The sequence below is a fragment of the Gymnogyps californianus genome, chromosome 7, assembly GCF_018139145.2.
Source record: "Gymnogyps californianus isolate 813 chromosome 7, ASM1813914v2, whole genome shotgun sequence".
Taxonomy (NCBI): Eukaryota; Metazoa; Chordata; class Aves; order Accipitriformes; family Cathartidae; genus Gymnogyps; species Gymnogyps californianus.
The window spans coordinates 9,111,192-9,130,565 of NC_059477.1; the positions used below are offsets into that span (position 1 = coordinate 9,111,192).

Sequence of the window (19,374 nt, forward strand, 5' to 3'; positions counted from 1 at the left end):
CAGGAGTTAATAGGTTTGTCTAGACTATGTTGTTGCTTGGTTATCTAGGTAGTTCTTATAGACCAGGCTAATACAGAGTTCAGTACTTATTTCTCAAATGAGTATGCTATAAGAATACTTGCTGCTAATACTGAACTGTACAAGCTGGCACAAGATACCTTAATCGTAAAAACAGCATTGCTGTAAAAGCAGCATAGCCTTTAGGTGGCATTTCTGGATAGCACAATAGCAGCCTGAAGAATGATCAAAACAGATTCACCTGAGAAGGTATAAACTATTCCTTAAGAGATGCTTCTCATTAGATATGGGTTTTATTTGCTGTGACATGTGCAAAAGATCTGTATAAAGAGGCAAAGCACTTTTAAACGTGAAATCAAAAGTGTGCTTCAGCTTCCGTGTTTGCTGATCATTGGTAAGGCTTGTGAAGCTGCAATTCTGTCGGTCGTTTTATTGAGCTAAGCAGTTAGATATTGATGTAAACAATCCTTACAGCTGATTTAGTAACTGTTTTCTCATAGGCTGCCTGTTGTGCATCAGGCTATGAGGCTCAGTTGTTTGACATGGAGATGCCAGGTAGAGAATATTACCCCATTCCAGTGATGGAATTTGATGGTAAGAGGTAAGGAACGTGCACAGTAATATAGATAGTATAGTATAGTCTTTAAAATAATACAATTCCTTTCTGATTTCAGATTGGCATTTACTTAACTGAAATTGCTGAGTATACTATGAAGGTCTGAGAGGAATAAAGATTTTTATAGCTTAATAAAATGTACTTTGATTCCAGTTTGATTTTTTTTATTTTTTTAACAGATTAAATGACACTATCAAATACTAAAGTTCTGTACATATAGTACAGAACATATGTACATATAGTACAGATGTACATATGTATGTATAGTACGTATAGTACAGTTGCTGGCAACATACAGGGTTGCCGGCTAAATACTGTGCAACCATTTATTTTGTATAATGCAGTTACTTTTTCTGGAAATAATGAACAAAAGTTCTGTAGAAACAAATGAAAAACATCATTGTTCATCAAAATAAGAACTTGATTTTTTCGATGCTTTAAATTCAAGCATGTGGAAATACCCTTACAAATGCACTATAAAACCAAGGTTTAAATTGTAAACAAGCAGAGACTGTGGTTGGAGGTTTTTTTCCTTATTTGAGCACTGCAAAACTTTAAAATGTCCTACAGGAGGCAGTGGTTGTATTATTTCATGTAAGAAAACTGCTCGTCTTGCTATAGATACATTAAATTCCAAGTAAATGTTTTCAATTGTACTAACTACTCTAAAACTTATTCAAACGTATTTCATGAAGATAGAATTTCAAGATTAAATTATTTTTAGGTTTAAAATCTTACCAATTGTTTGACTGTTACAGTTACTGAATATACTTTGAAAACAAAATGACTCCTGAAGCAATACAAAATGATTACATTCTATGGGTTTTAATAATACCCAGAAGGTTAACATGCAATGAGGACAAGGTGTATATATTGTGTACATTATAGCAGTGTAGGGCTGCAAGGGATCTCCAGAGGTCATCTAGTTTACAGCCTTGTTCTGAGTGAAGAATGAAGTATTTGCAGAGCATTCTAACAGTTATTTTAATACATAACATGCAGTGATTGAGGAATCTGTTTCAATAGGTAACATGCTCCATTTCTTCCCTTCCTTAAAATAGAAAGCTTTTCCTAACAGTTTTTTAAGCCTTTTCTGCAAATTAAGCTAAATACTTTAATCCTTCCTGCAACGAAGAACAACTGAACACTGGTTTTATAACACATTTTAATAGCCTGAGAGTTCTTCAGTGTATCATCACCTTCATTGTTTTAGTCAGCCTCTTACTGCAGCAAAAACCCCCAACCCTGTATTTCTTGTCTCTTATGTGTTATTCCTATTACAAAGACCAAATATACACCTCTCTTAGCACTATATTGTTGATTCATATTAGATTTGATTCCATTACAGTCCTACAAATCTACCTCATTATTCCTAGTTGGTATTTTGTATTTGCTTGTCTTTTAAGTGTACTAGTCTACTGAATTTTATTTTGGGGTTTTTTTTAACCAAAGATCATTGTAATTGTAAGTAGGTTTTCAAAAGTGTTAGCAGCTGCTTTCAAAACGATATAAGCTGCAATTTCACTTCCTTTTGTGCTATCAGTTTTCAGCCACAAATAAAAAAAAATGTACAGAATGAGACATTGAAGCAAACCTTTCAAGACCTTATGTGCTCTATAATCACAGTTCATCAAAAGGCCATCAATAACTACTCATTGAGCACAGATTTTCAACTGTGTAATGTATTTTATTTGATTTACTGAGATAGGCCAGGAAATTGTCATGATAGCATTTCTAATTCCTTGTTACAAGACATCTCCACTTAAATATTTCAAGAAGTCTTTAATATAATTACTTGGGGCATCATTCCCATGTACTTGTTTAGGAAGAGCTTTAAGTATTATTTTAATTAAAAAAAAAAAATCATTTTTGCTGTGTAAACTCTTAAACACTTAATTGAGATGAGATAAACATAATAGTGATCTATTAACTGTATTTGTAGTATCATGCAAGGAAGTTTCTGTGGTGTTAGAATCAAGCGCTCTGGTCCACACAATAGTAGTTTTGGGAGGCTTGGGACATACTGGAACCACTCTACCTCCAGTGCGTAAGGCTGCATCCCTGATGGGATACTGTATGACAAAACACAGCTATTTAGGGATTTCTTCCTCCTTGGTGCTCAGAAAGTTTGGAAGCAGGGAGAGACTTTTGAGCAGCAAGACTGACTGGCTTGTTGATCCCAAGGAAGGTATGACCAGCACTAAAAACTGGGATAATTCAGAGATTAGGTGTAATACAGAGGAAAAAAGGTTTTGCTCACTGTTAGTTTCACAAATTCCAGTCTTTCATCTATGTTGAAATTAGTGAGCCAGATGTATAAACATACTGCTGGATAGGGCCTATGAAATGTGATAGTTAAATTTATTAAATGATATATTACTTTACCAAGAAGTTAAACTACTTAATGATACAGATAAATCACTTTCCCACAAAAATGAGACTCCAGAAGTGCTATGTAACAGAATGTAAATACTATGTACTCTTCCAGTGCTTTCTGTTCAATGAGGGATCTTAACGTTTTTCCAAAAATTAGGTATTGGAGAAAAAATAATGCACATACCTGGTTAATTTGTTACATCTTGCCCTCGTGTTTAAAAAAAAAAAAATAAATAAAAACCAGGCAACTTGTCTGTTTATAACTGTCCCACAAATCCCAATTACTTGTTTGTATTTAAATGGAGACAATTTAAAACATATGCATTATGAATTAGAAAACTCTTACTGAAGAGGTACTTAATACTTGAAGTATTTATTCCAGTAAATACCATTGCAATGAATAATAATGTAAAAGCATATTATACTGATTATCAAAAGGCAAGGTCAAACAACCTATTATTCACATCACAACTCAGAACTTATATCTTAACAGCTCACACTGTGATAAGCTTTACTGAGCTGTTTACAAAAAAAAAGGAGAAAATTAAAACGCACTAGCCCTATACCCCAAAATTTTAATTTTGTGTAAGTAAGAATAGGCTTCTCACACCAGCAGCAGAAAGTTAGGTACTGTTGAAATTCAATTGTACTGGCACAGCTAAGACATTGCAATCTTCTTGAAAATCTGTGCGCTCTCGTGTTCACTTTCTGTAACTTTTCAATCATGGAAGGTATGATTTTTTTTTTTAACATGTAGTGTAAATTATAAACCTTATATAAATTATATATTGTATTGTTAAATTATAATATGGTATGTTATAAATATAAAAACCTTATTATAAGTTATAAAGTGTAAACAATTGAGATATTTTAATTTGTGTAAGTTTATTAGAAAGTGCACTTTTTTTTTATTCTTTTAATACTTAGAACTCTTAGACATTTGTGGAACAGTAACTGGAATCATTTTGGTGATACCACACAGCATTTATTTCTCCAACAGGTGATTTTCAACACCTGTAAACCAAGTACTGTCAGTAAATGTAACAGCATTGAAACAGTTTTTACTGAACAGTTTGTAGTTGCATTTACGTTACTAAGCTACTTTTTAAGATGCCAACCATCGTATCTTCTTCTTTAGTTTTGGCACCTTGATGGAATCTTCTTCAACTCTTTTTGAAATATCAATTCCAAGGGGAGCTCTAGAAAATAATAAAATTATGTATTTGTTAAAAATAAATAACATTATTGCCATATCACAGATGTGCAGATTCACAGACCTTTTTTTACAATGAGCATGGGAGTCGCAGTATTTTTGCAGATTCCCTGCACTGTTAGACTGTGTGACCATTAAAATGGTCCATCTGAGGCCGTACCTAGAAGTATCTTTACATTGAGGAAATGTTTGCATTTGTAGCCATTCCAAACTCAGGAAACACAGCTGTGATTTCAAAGCCATCTTTTGGGGATGTTGTTATATTTAGATTCTGGTTTTAGTTGATAATTCATTTTACATCTCACTGATGAATGCAAGACACACTAGAGATTCACAGGTATCTCTTTCTGTGATAATCTTAAAGAATGCGTAGCCTACAGCAAATAAAACTTAGTGTTTTATTCACTGAGATATATAAAGCAAGTTATTTTTGAAGAAGAGTATTTTATCATTTTTCATGTGAAAATTATAAAACAGGTTTTTTTGTCCTGAGACCTTCCAAGCCTGTTTTCCTGGAAATGGAAAAGGGAAAAACCTGAAAAAATTTCAAGTTTAAGACCAGCTGGTACTTTTGAAATACTAGAATTTTGTTTGGCCTTAAGCCTAGGATCTACTTAAATCCATAGAACAAGTCTTACCTAATAAGTCATTAAAAAAAATCAGTATTATCAGATGTTACATGGCAAGTTCTTTTTTTAAGTTGATTGCTCATTATGAATACACAGTTTGACTTGGAGCATTTTCATTTATGTCTACAGTGACTGAGAAGCTAGGGGGAAGCGTATTACAGCTTAACTTGCTCCAGTTTTCCCATACCACAATGGTAATAGGAAAATACATAGAACTGTTACGATGTATGCTAAGTTTCTGAGCCACAACAAACATAAATGGCAGATGCTATCATTTGTATTTCACAACTACATTGAAAAGGAAGTGCTGGTAACTTTTAAAGCTTATATGCACTGCAAAGACATTCCTCATCAGCTTCTGCTACTCTTTTTAGTCTACACTTCCTTCCACTCTCACTGACCCTAGTGAATAAGTGAAGAAATAGACTGTGAATGAATTGAGTCACTTACTTTGGTTCATAGCGGATGCCGTCAGTACTATGTAAAACACCAAGTCCTGCACGTAACCTTTCAATGCCATTCCTAAGCAAGAAAGCAGTTACATAAAAATGTACGTCATAACTATGTGAATATGTGTATGTGGTTCAGTCACCATAAACAGTTCTTCACTCTGATGTCAACTTTTAAAGAACATTATAGAAACACATGCAAAGAGAAACAACTCTTACCATGCAATCATAACACCATTATCAGTGCAGAGTCTTGGAGGAGGACACAGAAAAGCAAAATCATTTGCATCTGCCAAAGTCTGTAGACCTTTTCGGATATACTGATTACTTGCAACTCCTCCTGATACAACCTGACAGCAGTTTCAAAAAGAAAAAAGGCATTAACTCAAAAGTACTGATGGGTCACACTCAACTAACATCCTATTTAAAAACAGGTTATCAGATGAAGTTCTGAAGACAGCAATAAATAACGCATTTGAAGATTAAAACGTATCAGAAAAGAGTATGGTAAGCAAGCTTGTTATGCTAAAAGAGATTCCTGAATAAAAGCATGTTATAACTAGAACAGCTGTCAAGTATTGGGGAGCACTAGGTCAAATTATGTGGCCTGAATTGTTATGGAGGGTCAGATTAGATGGTAAGAAAATCTCTTTCTACCTTAAAACCAAACTATGAAAGACTTTATTGTAAATATTTATATGACTATTACTTCAATCTTGGTATTTGAACAATGTAATACATACTGACATCTTCCTTACCTGTCAAGGGAGAAAGTACAAGGCATCTGCATATTCAAATGATGTTATACAGTCAAATATAAAAAGGAAAAAAAATGTATACCCACCAAAGTTGCATTTTTTGATGATAATATGCTATTTTTTATGCAGAACAGCATGGCTCGATATGTCCGCTGGATAATATGAACAGCCACTGCATGCTGTACAGCAGCAGCAATATCCTTAACACAGGATAGGATCTCGCCTTCTTGAATACCTATAAAAATGTATGATCAAATGGGTTTTCCTGAGCACAGGTCATCAAAAATATGGTTTATATCTGACTTTGTTTAAAAATACCTTCTTCTTTTTCTTTTTGTATAATGGCTTTATTGACAAGGCTCTGAAGTCCAGAAAAAGAAAAATCACAGTTACGATACTGTTGCATGGGAAGTCTGAATGCGTGCTGTTGCCGGTTTCCATTTTGAGCCAAGTGCTCTATTGCCTTCCCCCCAGCCATGCTGTGGCACTCTGGGTGCTTTCGTAATGAGAGTCTTCTTGCTACCTAAGGAGATAATAAACAGCAGACTCGGAATAGAGAGCTAAATTAATTCCTCCTGTAACTGCATCACTGTATTGTAGTCCATGGAGTAAAATTAGACACCACAAAATCTAATCCAATGGTAAATTACGAACAGGGCATGGTAAGGACAAGACATAATGCCAGCTGGATTTTTTTTTTTTTTCTGGAGTAATTAGAAATGCAATTCTAGAACAATTTGGGCAAACGTGAGGATCAATGAATTTTGCAGGAAACATTAATTACCCAATGTTTATGCTATAGGAAACACACAGGGACTGCCATACTGTATTACCAGATAAATAGGAACAAAGCTGGTTTCAACTTTCAACAATCCCCTTTCTGACTCTACTCACTCCCCCACTTTTTTAATTAATACACACAAATACTGTTTAAAAACTCTGCTTGTGTTTGAGAACAAAACTGTAAGTGACCAATTTTACAGATTGTACTCAGCGACCCAGAAAACTTAAGATTCTGAAAGCCAAACCAGGCTTTTCAAACTGTACAAAAAAAAACTGGTAAGGAATTTTTTAGTATGGATTGTTTTAAACCTGACAGCATCCTTTAAAATATCGCTATCATTCTTCTCAAATTCATACAACTCGTTTGTATAATGGGTGTCAATGAAAATTCCAACACCAGTTTTGGTTCTGTTGTCTATTTGCTAAAAATATAATTAATTTACATATGTTAAAAATGACGCTATGCATAGATTTTTAACAGCCTCTTGTGTCTTAAATCTATGGTATTTCAAAATAGGAAAAAAACAGTTAAGTAAAGCTCATATTGCACTGTATTACTGTCCTTGGGCTGATGATAATACTACCATTATGTAGTATAACCGCAATAAAAAGAAGAAAAAACTAGATTCACTTATGTAAGGAAATATTACCTTATCCAGCATGTCACCTGGTGCTATATCTATGGATTGTCCAAGCAGAAGGAAATCTGAAACTCCTTGTGCTACTGCCAAGATGCAGTGGCCTCCAGAGAGTAAAAGAACCAAGAAGGGAAATTCCACGTGATGCGTCAGTCTGATGGTCAGTGCGTGAGCCTCCATGTGATGAATGGGTATGAACGGCTTCTGGTACTTGTTCACCATGTTCAAGCTGTACTGCAGCCCTACTTCAAGGCTTAGTGCAAGTCCTGGTTTTACTGTAGTTGCAACAGCTGCAAGTTCATGTACAGAAACTCCACTGACACTAAGAGCCTCTTTTACTACTTGGTCGATGTTTTCTCTGTGAAGTTGCTGTGCCACCACAGGAATTATTCCACCCGCTCTAGTAAAACCAAAGAATTACAATACCTTTGTATTTCATAACAGATAGAATGGCATAAACATAGATTTCAGACGCCTCTTAACCTTGCCGTATCCTGCCTGTTTCCTTAGTACATCCTCAAATACCTTGTTTAGCGTAAAGGGCATCTATGCACTGAAGAGAGCATAATTATCACTGGGAGGTCAGAAAAGGATGCAGCTTGCCCTTTTTCGGTACACATATCTCTTAAACGTATCTCAACACTGTTCCAAAACAACGTCTGTAACTTAATATTCACAAGCCCTCACTTGTCAGTTCATGTACTTAGCCACCAATGCCTATATTTGATTAATTTTCCCTTAAAAAAAATTGAGATATTTGGTGGTTTTAACAGTAATAATGATTTCATCTTTAATTCAAGCTAGACAGATAAGTAATCTGTCTCTTTTTGAAAGAAAATACTGGAGGAAACTTGTTAAATGCACAGCATTTCTTTCCTCACCCTTAGTAATATCTCAAGCAGAATGTGTTGTGGCCCAAGGGATAGGCACCTACCCACTTCTTACCGAGTTTTCTGGAGAAGACTTTTATACGGATGATATTACAAGTAAGAATAACAATAAAATCATTATTAAGGCGAAAGCCCCGAGAGAAGTATATTCTTACTGTAAATGGACTTCCTTCTGACAGTGCAGTGCCTCTCCCAGAACATTGCCGGCATCGTCCACCACAGCAGCGCCGGTGTCATCACAGCTCGTCTCTATTCCCAGAACTAGTTTCCGAGGATGCTGTTTTCCAGAGTGAGCAGAGCTGCTTCTCAGCCACACGGCTCGGCCGTGTTTAACCGATTTCAAAAGGCTTTTGGCAATGCTGTTCATTGTTAAAAATCTATCTGGTAGCTATGTCTACAAAAGAACTGTACAGTTTTATTACTGGAGGGTTTTCAAGCATGTGTTCTGGTCTGATTTTCTGAAGAGGTGGCATTACTTTTAAAGTTACGAATGACCACACATGATATTTAAGACCCTAAGGAAAAAAAAGTTGGGAGGTAATGTCTCTGTTTTACCTTAATCATCCTTCAAGAGAGTTCTTCACCCGCGCTTGCTGCGTATGGTGCTGCTTGCAGTCCTAAGGGAGGGGCACAAACCACAAAGTAAACCCGTGACCCGCGGCAGACCGGCAGCGTGCCTTAGGGCTTTGCTGCCCCCGGCGCCAGCCCGATCCCCAGCTGTTAGCGGTGGTGTCTCCAAGTAGCCTCCTCTTTGCGCTTTCACCGTCAAAGGCTCGCTTCCATCCTCCACAGGCCCACGGAACCGCCTCACGCACGGGCAGCGGGTAAAGGCGGAAGGTGCGCCCCGGCTCCGGCCCCCCGCTGCGCCAGGGCAGCGCCCACCGCCCGGCCCCACCGCGGCCGCTTCTCAGCTGCCCCGCCGGGCGCAGTCGCACTGTGCCCTTGCACCCTGACTTGTCGCCATCTCACGCCCCTCGCCCTCCCCTTTTCCCGGCGGCACGTTTCCGCCCCGCAGGGGTACACCGCCAGCCGGGGCCCGGGCACCCCCGCTCGCCCACCCTCCTACCCCCGGCCGCGGCCCCGGCCCAGCCCCCACCCGCGCAGGCACGAGGTGCCACCGCCGCCGCCCGCCCTGTCGGCGTGGGTCAGGCAGCGGCGCTGTCCCGCCCACCGGCGGGTCACGGGGCGGGGCTCCCCCGGGGCCGCCCCCGAGGCCGGCGCGGCGCGGGGCCGGTTGCGGTGGACACTGCGCTCAGGCCTCCCTGCAAGGCCGAAAAAGAAAGGCAGGCGTCCGAGGGCAAGCAGTTTTAATTCCGCAAGTCGAGAGCTTTGTACAACCGCCCAAAGGCCTCCCTGCCCCGTTACCTGGGGTCCCGGCGGTACCCAACGCGCGTCGCCGCCACTCTGTGTCAATAAATGCGGTCCGTGTCTTGAAGTCCTTGTCACTTGTACACAAAACAGTGATTTGCAAAGGGCTAGCATAGCCTTGTGGTGGTCACTACTTAAAAATTAGCCAGTTACCACTTTCTGTACAAATAACACAATTACTTGCAATTGCTAAAAAAAAAATTCATAACTCGTTACATTGCCTTTTTTTTTTAAACAGCATCTTTATCAAGAAAGTAAATAGCCAGAAAACTCTCTTAGCAAGAAAATAAGTATGCCACTGTGAGCTTGGCTTTTTTTTTTTATTATTTTATTTTTTATTTTTTTTCCAGCTCACTGGCTGTCACTGCAACCAAAATGTAAATCAAGTCTTAAATGGAGTCTTCTGTTAAGTCTGAGCCGGTTTTGGCTAGCAGACATGTGGTAGACTTCAAAATTAATCCTTTTTCGCAGATAGAGAAATAAGTGCTCAGAGCTCTAGATGTACCTCCTTCACTCTAGTTCCAGAGCTGATTACATACAAGATCACTCAGTACTACATGGTACCCCTAAAACACAGCATTCCTCCCCATTTCCAAGACATGCAAATTATCCACACCTTTTTCTGCAAAAGCACAGTTAGTCCATGTGATTTGCCTATTCACCTACTTTTAGCTCGGCTTCTATTCTAACTTACGACCTACACAGAGTTTCTCTTCTGTGTTCTGACATTGTTGCTCTATAATGGAGCTGCTTCTCCTACAACAGCAGCAGCCCTTTCCCCCACCATTACAGGCCTCTCAACTACTGAAAAGTAATCCATCAGTCAAGTATCAGAGACAATAGTCAAAAATCCACATCTTAAAAGAAATCTCAATTTTTCAGGATGTACCACTTACACATAGGAAAGTCAGCATCCTGGTAAGCAAAATGAAATAAACACAACAGTGGCGACTTGTAAAAGCGTACATAAACTGAGCTATCAAGTTGATGTAGAAATCCCCTGAGCTGACAGTTAAGGACTTTCTTCGGTCTTTGTGACAAAAAAAATCACAAGAACAGATAAGGCATGAATTACAGCATCAGTTTATGCTAGCTGCCACAGTATTTACTGTGAGACAAACTTTTACAATGCAATAACAAGCACAACCACCTACAATCCATACAGCAGAAACTAGCTACTTTCACTTAATCTAAGAATGCGGTCTCACCAGTCCTTGGCATCGAGGATCCTGGATTTATATGTAAAGTTACCATTTGCATTATGGTTGACTGGGTATTTGTGAAACACTGCTCTCCATTTCAGCTGTTACTCGCACCTTCCTTACAAGTCACTTGCATCAGCCAGGTATACATACAGTCTTAGTGGGGATTATGCTTTAGAGCTGGGCCTGCCCAGTTCTTCATGGAAATCTTTCTTCTAGAGGTTTCCGATTCACATTTAAGTATTTGAAGGCATCTTCTTATAAACTGAACTTTCATCCCAGACAATGCTGCAGGAAGTAGGAATTGTATCTCAGATGTAAAAGCACCTCTCATTGAATACCATTAGATACACAGCACAGCAGACTCCTCGTTTCCTTCACCTGGGGAGCAGCAGTAGCCATGTCAGGGGAGGTCAGTGTCAAACCTTCTGCTTAATATTTATTGATGCCAAAAATTCGAACGCCATGCAACTGTGGCAGCTTGGGGATAAGCACGGTCAAGAGAGATGTTGTGTTGAGGATAAAGTGTGTTGGATCATACTTTGTGTAGAAACTCGCCAGGAAGTACCTGCAGGAGAAAAGGGAGCAAGCTTAGCTGATGACACCCTTGTCTAAAAAATAAACAAACAAAGCATAGTTGAAAAAAGTGCTTTAGCAATCAGTAATATTTTACTGGTTAACAACCGATCTATTCCTGTATTAAGTATCTGACCTGAGGTTCTAGAATATCTACAGCAAAATCATGGACTAAGTCTCTTCTTCCCATACTCCTCAAGGTGCCAAAAAGCAACTCTCAGCTAGTATTTTCCTCCAGCACTTCTCCCCGCCCCTCAAGTTGGAGTCTCTGACTTCTGCACCTACAAGCCTGATTTATGATACCTTTTAAATAGTGTAAGATCTGTTACCAAAATACTCGCAGTTCTGCTACCCTAGCAAGCTCAGTGACAAAGCATGTGACATTTTTCAGTGCAAAAATCATTTATGCTGAGCACATCTGTGATTGGCATGATTTTAAAATGCTTCCCGTCTGGCAGATGTTTCCAGCACATTTTTCTTTTAAGCTAGTTCACAACCTGTTCAACTGCAAGAATAAGGAAATGTGCATCAGAAAATCCAATTCACTACCAACTTCTTTACACTTTGAGCCAATAATTTCATCTTGTTCTTTGCAAAAACTAGTCACAGAAATGAGGCTATCAGATTGTTGGGGGTTTTTTCCCAGCAAAACGGAGATGTTTATTCTGCTACTTATGCATTATTAGTGCATGAAGAGAACCATACACAAGCGTTATGAATACAAAATTCCCACTGGGAAGTGGGAAGCTATCTTTGAAGAAAGAGGATTTTTTTTTGAGGAGTTATATATATATTTTTCAGTTTCTATCCTTTGTGAACCAACTTTCTAAACACGATGCAGGATCTTCCCTCCCCCCCACCCTGCCATGCAAGTGGACAACTTCCTTCAGGGAAAAAGAGAAAGCCTTTTTAGAGTTGGATACTAAATACATATCTGATTTCCTTTAGCTACACAACCATACTTTTGTCAACAGAGACAGGCGGTGTAGAATTTCTGATCTATTTACATAGCTAGTGTAAACAATCTGTACAAAGCAAAACCAACATGCAAAATCCTAGACTGCCACACTCCTCGTAATTCACAAGTTGCAAAATGGTTAATAAATGCTGTCATATGCTAAAGGCAATTAGTTTAGATTTTCAATATTTATGACTTCACAACCTCCTAAAGAACTTCAAGAGTCAACAGTAAGTTTTCCTCACAACATTTCTAATCTTTAAAACCTGCCCCACTAATAACTGTTTGCAAACTTCGACTTCAGTATGTGAACTAGAGGGTCAAAAGCTGCAGGAAGAAAGGTTGTTGCTTATATGGCCCGTAAATACGTACTCCCTACCTCTGTGATGTAGAAACAAACAAGCAAGCAAAAAAAGAGAGAAAATGCTTTTAGAATGTAAATTGCAACCCATTTTGTTGCACCTTTTGAAATCATGGTTTTATGATTCAATTCATAAATTGAATAAATTCGTAATACCGTTTTGAACTCACAGAATTATAGGAGAGATTGTGAAGAATTTCCTTGAAGATGTAAATTGTACTCCATAATCCAGTTGTTCCCAGTGTGTTAGCAGCCTAGCTTTCCCCTGATCAGGTGTTTCAAAAGGAGTTCCCTTTACTGCATGCAAAAACACATACATTCCCTGGGGAAAATAAAAAGTGAATACAGTGGCACTTTTAGCTATGGTTTTTTATAATTGTTACATTGTTCAATGCATTGTAAAAAAAGGGAGTACATGAATTCTCACGCAGAAGAGCTGCTAGCCTGTAATGTCAAATTATTGAAGAGGAAGGAAGAGACAAGAAGTGATTTGCCCGAGGTTGTGCAGTCAGTGGCACAGTCAGAATTAAAGCCAAAGTCTATGTGACATCCGATCCACTGCCTTGTCTTCTACATTAGATGGCAGAAATTGCATGAAGTCAACAGAATTTTAACAAGCACTGTAACAAGTATAGGGCTGCTGATTTATATTACCACTTTCCTAACACAGTGTTAATTGAGTTATGAGGCAGAGTCTGCACAAAGCAAAAATCTATCTCCGAATCCTGGCAATATTACAAGAACTTTTGAAAGCTTTCTCAGCCCCCCACCAGCTTCAAATACTTCAAAGCCGACTACCAGCAATCTGTTGAATACCATCTGTCCATCTCTTTGCTGCTTCTCCTTAACCACACTGGACTTCCTTTGCGTTTGTTTCTGTTTGATGGGAGCATGCCATGTCTGGTCTGTTCTGAAAGATCAATTTGGGCCCATTGATTTCAGATGGGGGAGTCCGCCCTCTTCAGTTTTTACAAACATTTGTTTTCTATCAAAGAGAGCACACCAACTCCAAGCAAGAGTCTCTATCAGAAAGTATCAGACTTCCTTTTCTTTCCTTCAGGTTCGTTCTTATGCACATACAGAAATTGTTATAGAAAGCTTTATACAGAAAAATCACCTTTCTTCCGCGTTCTTATAAAGGAGGTGAAATTTGAGCAAGTCACTTCACGTCTTCTTCCACTTTTTTTTTTGAACAGCCCCCTGACCGGAGGCCTACTAACCTAAGACAATTGATTTGCTTAATTAATTCTTCAATTCATGATGTTTGCAGAGTCTCAGTTTTAATAACTTAATCAAAAGGCACTTTTAGGACAGATCCAAATGCTTACTACATACTTTATTTTGCACTGGTACTTGCGGAAGGGACCACCAAAAATGCTTTCAAGGTGAGCTAAGAGTTTTCCATTAGTGGAAATTCAAGATTTTTTTGTTTGTCAAACCATTCAAGGACTTGTTTCCAAAAAAGTGCCATTTAAATGCTGAAATATCCAGAAGTGCAGTTTATACTCATCTTTCAGTGTTCCACTAGAAAACTACTTGCCAGTGCATGCTCTCACCCCTGTTGTCATTATGGCTACTTGCAATGAATTTGGTAAGGCATTTGGGAAATATTTAGTAACACTTGTCTCTGCCAGTATCTTCTGAAGTCAGGCATGTCCGATGCTGTCAGAGAGAACATACAAAATGCTCTAATGATGCTTACAATCTCACTATTAGTTTTAAACCTTTCTACAAAAACAAAAAGCTAGAATAAAAAAAAAAAATCACAGGATTCAAGAGGATATTATCCAACCTCAGTCTTTAAAGTGAACTATCATTTTCCTAAATAAGGAAGAAGCTATCTTTTTGTGAAGACTTCTTTGCTGTTAATCTTAGAAAGCTGAGTTAGCAAACCTCAAGTATGATGTAAATTGCTGGATTATGCCCCTCTTTTCTCTAAGCTTGGCAGGACCAATATACATACTTGCATTACTTTAAATGATTACAACAAAATTATAGCATCCTAGGGAGAGGAGGCAGAAAGATTCTTAAGGTCTTCAGCTTCCAAACCCTTTTGCATACAGAAGTCATCATGCAACTCACAACCCACTGAATGACAAATGGTTTCAGGGCTTGGGTCAAGGTAGTCCAGTTTTTCCCACTGCTTTCAAGTAAGATTTTTCTTATGTCATGTATAGTGACAAAGTTGCATGCTGAAGTCATTCCGAGCCTGACCAGAAATCAAAGCAAGAACACAAATGCTGCTGTCCAAGGAAACAGGTAAAGTGCTGAAATTAAACATTTTGGGATACTAACAGATTTATTTAGAAACATTAGTAGATAATAGCCAAGAATTAAAAATGTAACATATTTTATGGATTCAGCACAGCTCTCTAACAATATACAAAACACTGTAAAAGTCGGTTGGCATGATGATTTTATGTTTGCAAGATTCTATCTTAATTAAATGCCTTTTAAAAGAATACATAAACTATGTAAGGAATATTTCACGTCTTTTGTGCTTAAACCCAAAGTGATCATGTATCATTCCTCCTCCCAAAAATAGCCAACTCATTTAATAGTGGATAAGCAAAGTAGAGGTGGTGTTTTAGCTAGCTGGATTTCATTATCCATACAGCTTGGCTGTTTTTCTCTTCTCCTGCTACTAAAAATAAATACATATGAACAACTTTTGAAATTTTGTTACAAGAGAGGGTACTTACCAGGTTGTGAATCACATTTGTTAAAGTCCAGGCAACAGGGACACTAAAGAAAGGAATGCTGAGCAAGACAATGTGCAGCATGCCGACTCCGAGCGCGTATGTCAGCCACATTCCACGACTGTTCATCACCCGGGTGTTTGGATTTACCTCGCTGTGTGCAACTCCTACGTTCATTTTTACCCTATAAAACAGATCTGTTTGAAGATTGAGACTACTGTTATAGAGAAGTACTTAACACATGCAATTTTCAAATTTTGGAAAAGGCTGTTTTAAATAAGCAGGTCTGAAAGGAACACAGTGCATAAGCCAAGATGTACCTCAAGATCTTCAAAGTATGGTTCTATAGAGAAGTCAGTACAAAGGGGCTGTTGGGAACTGTTTGTTTTAAAAAAAGCCCAAACAAATAAAACCCACAAGCCTGCTACAGAAGGGACATTTTAAAAAAATAGTAAGCTGTGCTGTTAGAAGCTGAAGTTGCAAACCTGTAAGAAACCAAGTTTTGTAACTTTTGTCCTCTAAATTCTTTTCTCCGTCCACGACAATATCCAGTTCTTTTCCACTTCCCGTATCAGACAATTTTCCTCCTGTTTCTTGTTCATGTAATGGCTAGTGAAGAATTCTCCATATACCAATTGCCCAGCCACCTACTGCTAGAAAGAACAAAGACTAATTTATGCCTGCTTTTCTTGCAGCAGGGTGCAGACTTCAGATTTTCCTCTCTCCCCATCTGTTAGTTTTCAGACAGACATTTCCATCTTTCAAATCTGGCTGAAATCAGCCAACGGGTTCAAAAGTTTTCTAAGTGACAGACATGCGCAGAGATACACAGAACAATTTCATCATGCTGATTTCTTCAGGAGATAGACAGAACTTACTGGAGGTGACACTCTCGTCCTATTGTACTAAAATTGGTAATGATAATTAAAAAAAATAATTGCGTACTTCATACTCACGTGATCTGTGAGACTATTTATATTCATTTATGGCACTGGGATGGAGACTTTTTAACTTCCTTCTAAACCAGTGTACAAAAGCACTGTTTAACCAGCAAAAACAGCTTGCTTTGGTAGGAAGTTTGTTTTTTATATTTGCTCAGAGCTGCAAAGCATGGTAATACCCAAGTATTTTGCAATATTAACAGTAGGCTGTAGAATAAAAATAGATGCGATGAACCTGAAACTGAACTGGGGCAATCCTGATTTTAATCAATACTTGTTGCAAAGTATTTCAAAACGTGCACGCGCAGGGAACACATTACCTGAGATGGGTGAAGTCAGATTGTTCCTCCCTCCCTCCCTGGGATGCAGCACCGCCGGTGAGCGAGTACCTAGACGTACATCTTGGCATAATCTACCATCTCTTCCTATTTTTTCCTCATGTTTCTTGTCTAATCAGATGGGCACCTTCTCTCAGTTCGCTGTACCCCTGTGTTTTCTCTCTCATCGCCAGGAGCCCGGCCGCACGAAAGAAGCGGGACGCTATGCCCGCAGACCCGGCGCACGTCGCCCTCGCCGGAGCCGGGGCCTCCCCGGAGAGCCGCCTCCCTTCCCGGCCACGCACCGTGCGGGCTCCCCGGCAGATCCCCCTCCCGCCGCCACGGCCCGCCGGGCCCCGCCGCTCCGCCTCAGGGCCGGGCCTGGCAGCAGCCGCCGAGCCGCCCCGGGGCCTGCTCGCAAGCACCGGCGCGCAGGCGGCGGCGGCGGCGGCCCGGCCCGCCTTCCCGCCCTCCGCCTCCCGAGCGCGGCCCCACCTTTCCGGAGACCCGCCGGCCCAAGCGCCGCCGGCCGCGCTGTGGCCGCGGCCGCTGAGGAGCAGGAGCGGAGCGCGGGCCGCGGGCCGCCGGCCGCAGGTAGAGCCCGCCGGCTGCCCCGTGGGCAGGGCGGGCGCCGAGGGGAGGGGCCGGGCCGCCCGCACCGCCCACGGGAGCGGCGGCGGCGGCGGCAGCGGGGGCGTCGCGGACGCGCAGGTAGCGCAGCCCCGGGGTCCTGCGGGTGGGCGGCCGCCCCGGAAGGGCGGAGGGGCGAGGGGCGGCGAGAGGCAGCTGCCCGCCTGCCGCGGGAAACGCCGCCGCTCTCCCCCGAGGTCCCGGCCGGGGCGGGGACGCTGCTTTCTCCGGGTAGCTGGCGGCACCGCGGCGGGAACCGCTGCTGCCCCGGGCTGCGCGGAACGGGTCTGCGCCTGGGCCTGGGCCTAGGCCCGCGCCTGGGCCTGGCGCGGCGCGGCGCGGCGTCCCCCCGTGCGGGGCCAGGCCCTGCTGAGGAGCGAGGTGGGCTGGCCGGGGCGGGAACCGCGCGTCCCTTGCGGCGGTGGCTGCCCCCCCCCTCGCCGAGGGGCGCGGCGGCGGTGCTGCTGGCGCGGCACCCCAGCTTTTCTTAACGAAAAGCAGAACTGGGAACTGGGGGCTGTTCGTGTGGTTTTAGGGAAACTCAAGGGTGACCGTCTGCAGGTTTTATCTGCAGCTTTTCTCCCTTTTTTTTTTTTTCCTCATAAGCTGAAGAATTACCTGAGTACGTGTTCTGCTGGACTCCTAAGAAAGGTGGCTGTTGGAGTGGGGTTTGGGTGCTGCTCTAGAAATCTTGCCAGGCTGCAACTGTGAAGTTTAAGGACTTAGTTTTTGTTCGCAGTTTACCTGATGGCGTGCGGTATTGCAGCTGTTTAGAGAGCCCGTGTTGCTGGGGGGGTCTGACTTTGTTTAGAGGGGTAAAAGGATTGCATCAGTGATGGTGCTCAAACACAGAAAAAACTAGGCCTTCCCACTGAGCACGGATTATAATATGCTTGGTCAGTGAAGAATTGTAGTAGTAACGTGGCTTGAGCTGAAATATGTGTCTTTTAGCTAAAAGTAATCAGAGGCTGGATGCATTTCCATAGGTAGTACCAGAGGTCCTTCCCTCCCAGCAGGTGCCCCCGAGATCTGCCCAGCGTGGCCGTATGACCACGCGCGTCCTCCCTCTGCGGTCCGGCGAGCAGCCGGCAGCCCTGCGCGGGGTGGTTTGGGTCCAGGGAAGGGCAGAGCACACTGGGAGCTGGTTCCTCTTCCAAACCGCCTGCGTCAGTCACACCTCATAGAAAATTTGTCTTTGGGATCTGCAACGTTGCTGTTTTAAGACCCTCCCTTGTCTCAGTCAGTGTCTTTTGATAAAGATATCCAACTCCGATCTGGCACTTGTCATTAGTAAATCATGAGGGAGTCCTGTGTAACATGTGAGGAAACCTGCCTTCTTGAATGCGTGTACATGATTAATATTGATGTGTCTTCAACAACACACATCTTCCCATGCTCCTTTTCCAGTTTGTTTGGTGGAAAACTGATTTGTCAGATCTTTTTACCACATCTGAAAAGCAAACTCCCTTTGGAATGCAAATAATAAGTATAAAGAGAAAACCTCTTTGTTGCCGTTCTTAGAAACGTTTTAATGCTGCTTCCTCTTCAAAACACTGTACTTTTTTTTTTTTTTTTCCCATGTAACCATGTTTTTGCTTTGTCTTTTATGTTTAAAGACTGGCAGTCTTTAGAAGGATATCGAGGCAGAGAAGTGTCCTGTTAATTGTTGTATCAGCTGCATATACCCTGCAGGATAGTGGTGCTCTGCGGTGTTGGCCGCAGTCCCTCGCTGTGTCCTGACTGTGTCAGGAGGAAATCTGGGTTTGCTCCATTCCTCCACACGTGCTCATTTCCTTGGGACGGGTGCTGAGTGTGCAGTCTGTGTTCTCCAGCAGATAACTTGGACTGAATCGATGGGGAAGCCAGGACTGCTGGGATTATTTGCCTTTCAATGTAAATAACATTATGTAACATAACCCAGTAAAGAGTGCTGCTGTGGAGAGAAGAAACCC

The 19,374-nt window shown here is 41.1% G+C and overlaps 3 protein-coding genes across 8 annotated transcripts in view; 1 reads left to right on the forward strand and 2 right to left on the reverse strand.

The window, feature by feature from the left end:
* Positions 1-3,865: 3,865 nt before the first annotated feature.
* Positions 3,866-9,227, reverse strand: OSGEPL1 (O-sialoglycoprotein endopeptidase like 1). The gene is made up of 7 exons (XM_050900459.1): positions 8,526-9,227; positions 7,493-7,880; positions 6,378-6,582; positions 6,146-6,294; positions 5,521-5,651; positions 5,303-5,374; positions 3,866-4,209 (listed from the first exon to the last, which is right to left on the reverse strand). The coding sequence occupies exons 1-7, from the start codon at positions 8,735-8,737 to the stop codon at positions 4,116-4,118; spliced, it is 1,251 nt and encodes a 416-aa protein (XP_050756416.1). The 5' UTR covers positions 8,738-9,227; the 3' UTR covers positions 3,866-4,115.
* Positions 9,228-10,798: 1,571 nt separating this feature from the next.
* ORMDL1 (ORMDL sphingolipid biosynthesis regulator 1) lies at positions 10,799-17,319 on the reverse strand. 5 transcript variants are annotated; one of them, XM_050900460.1, is made up of 6 exons: positions 17,288-17,319; positions 16,796-16,864; positions 16,020-16,184; positions 15,538-15,718; positions 13,006-13,157; positions 10,799-11,508 (listed from the first exon to the last, which is right to left on the reverse strand). In XM_050900460.1, the coding sequence occupies exons 4-6, from the start codon at positions 15,709-15,711 to the stop codon at positions 11,373-11,375; spliced, it is 462 nt and encodes a 153-aa protein (XP_050756417.1). In that variant the 5' UTR covers positions 15,712-15,718; positions 16,020-16,184; positions 16,796-16,864; positions 17,288-17,319; the 3' UTR covers positions 10,799-11,372. The 5 variants fall into 5 exon arrangements, with proteins under 5 accessions (XP_050756417.1, XP_050756420.1, XP_050756419.1 ...); XM_050900463.1 differs by lacking the exon at positions 16,796-16,864 and having other exon boundaries at positions 17,288-17,310; XM_050900462.1 differs by lacking the exon at positions 16,796-16,864 and having other exon boundaries at positions 16,020-16,187; positions 17,288-17,305.
* A 133-nt stretch (positions 17,320-17,452) lies between these two features.
* PMS1 (PMS1 homolog 1, mismatch repair system component) overlaps positions 17,453-19,374 on the forward strand; it is a 47,020-nt gene continuing 45,098 nt past the window's right edge. Inside the window, exon 1 of one of the 2 annotated variants that reach the window (XM_050899804.1) lies at positions 17,453-17,503. The gene's annotated coding sequence lies outside the window, so the exon portion shown is untranslated. Of the gene's footprint in view, positions 17,504-17,747; positions 17,804-19,374 lie in introns of those variants that run through there. The other variant, XM_050899803.1, reaches the window with a different exon arrangement.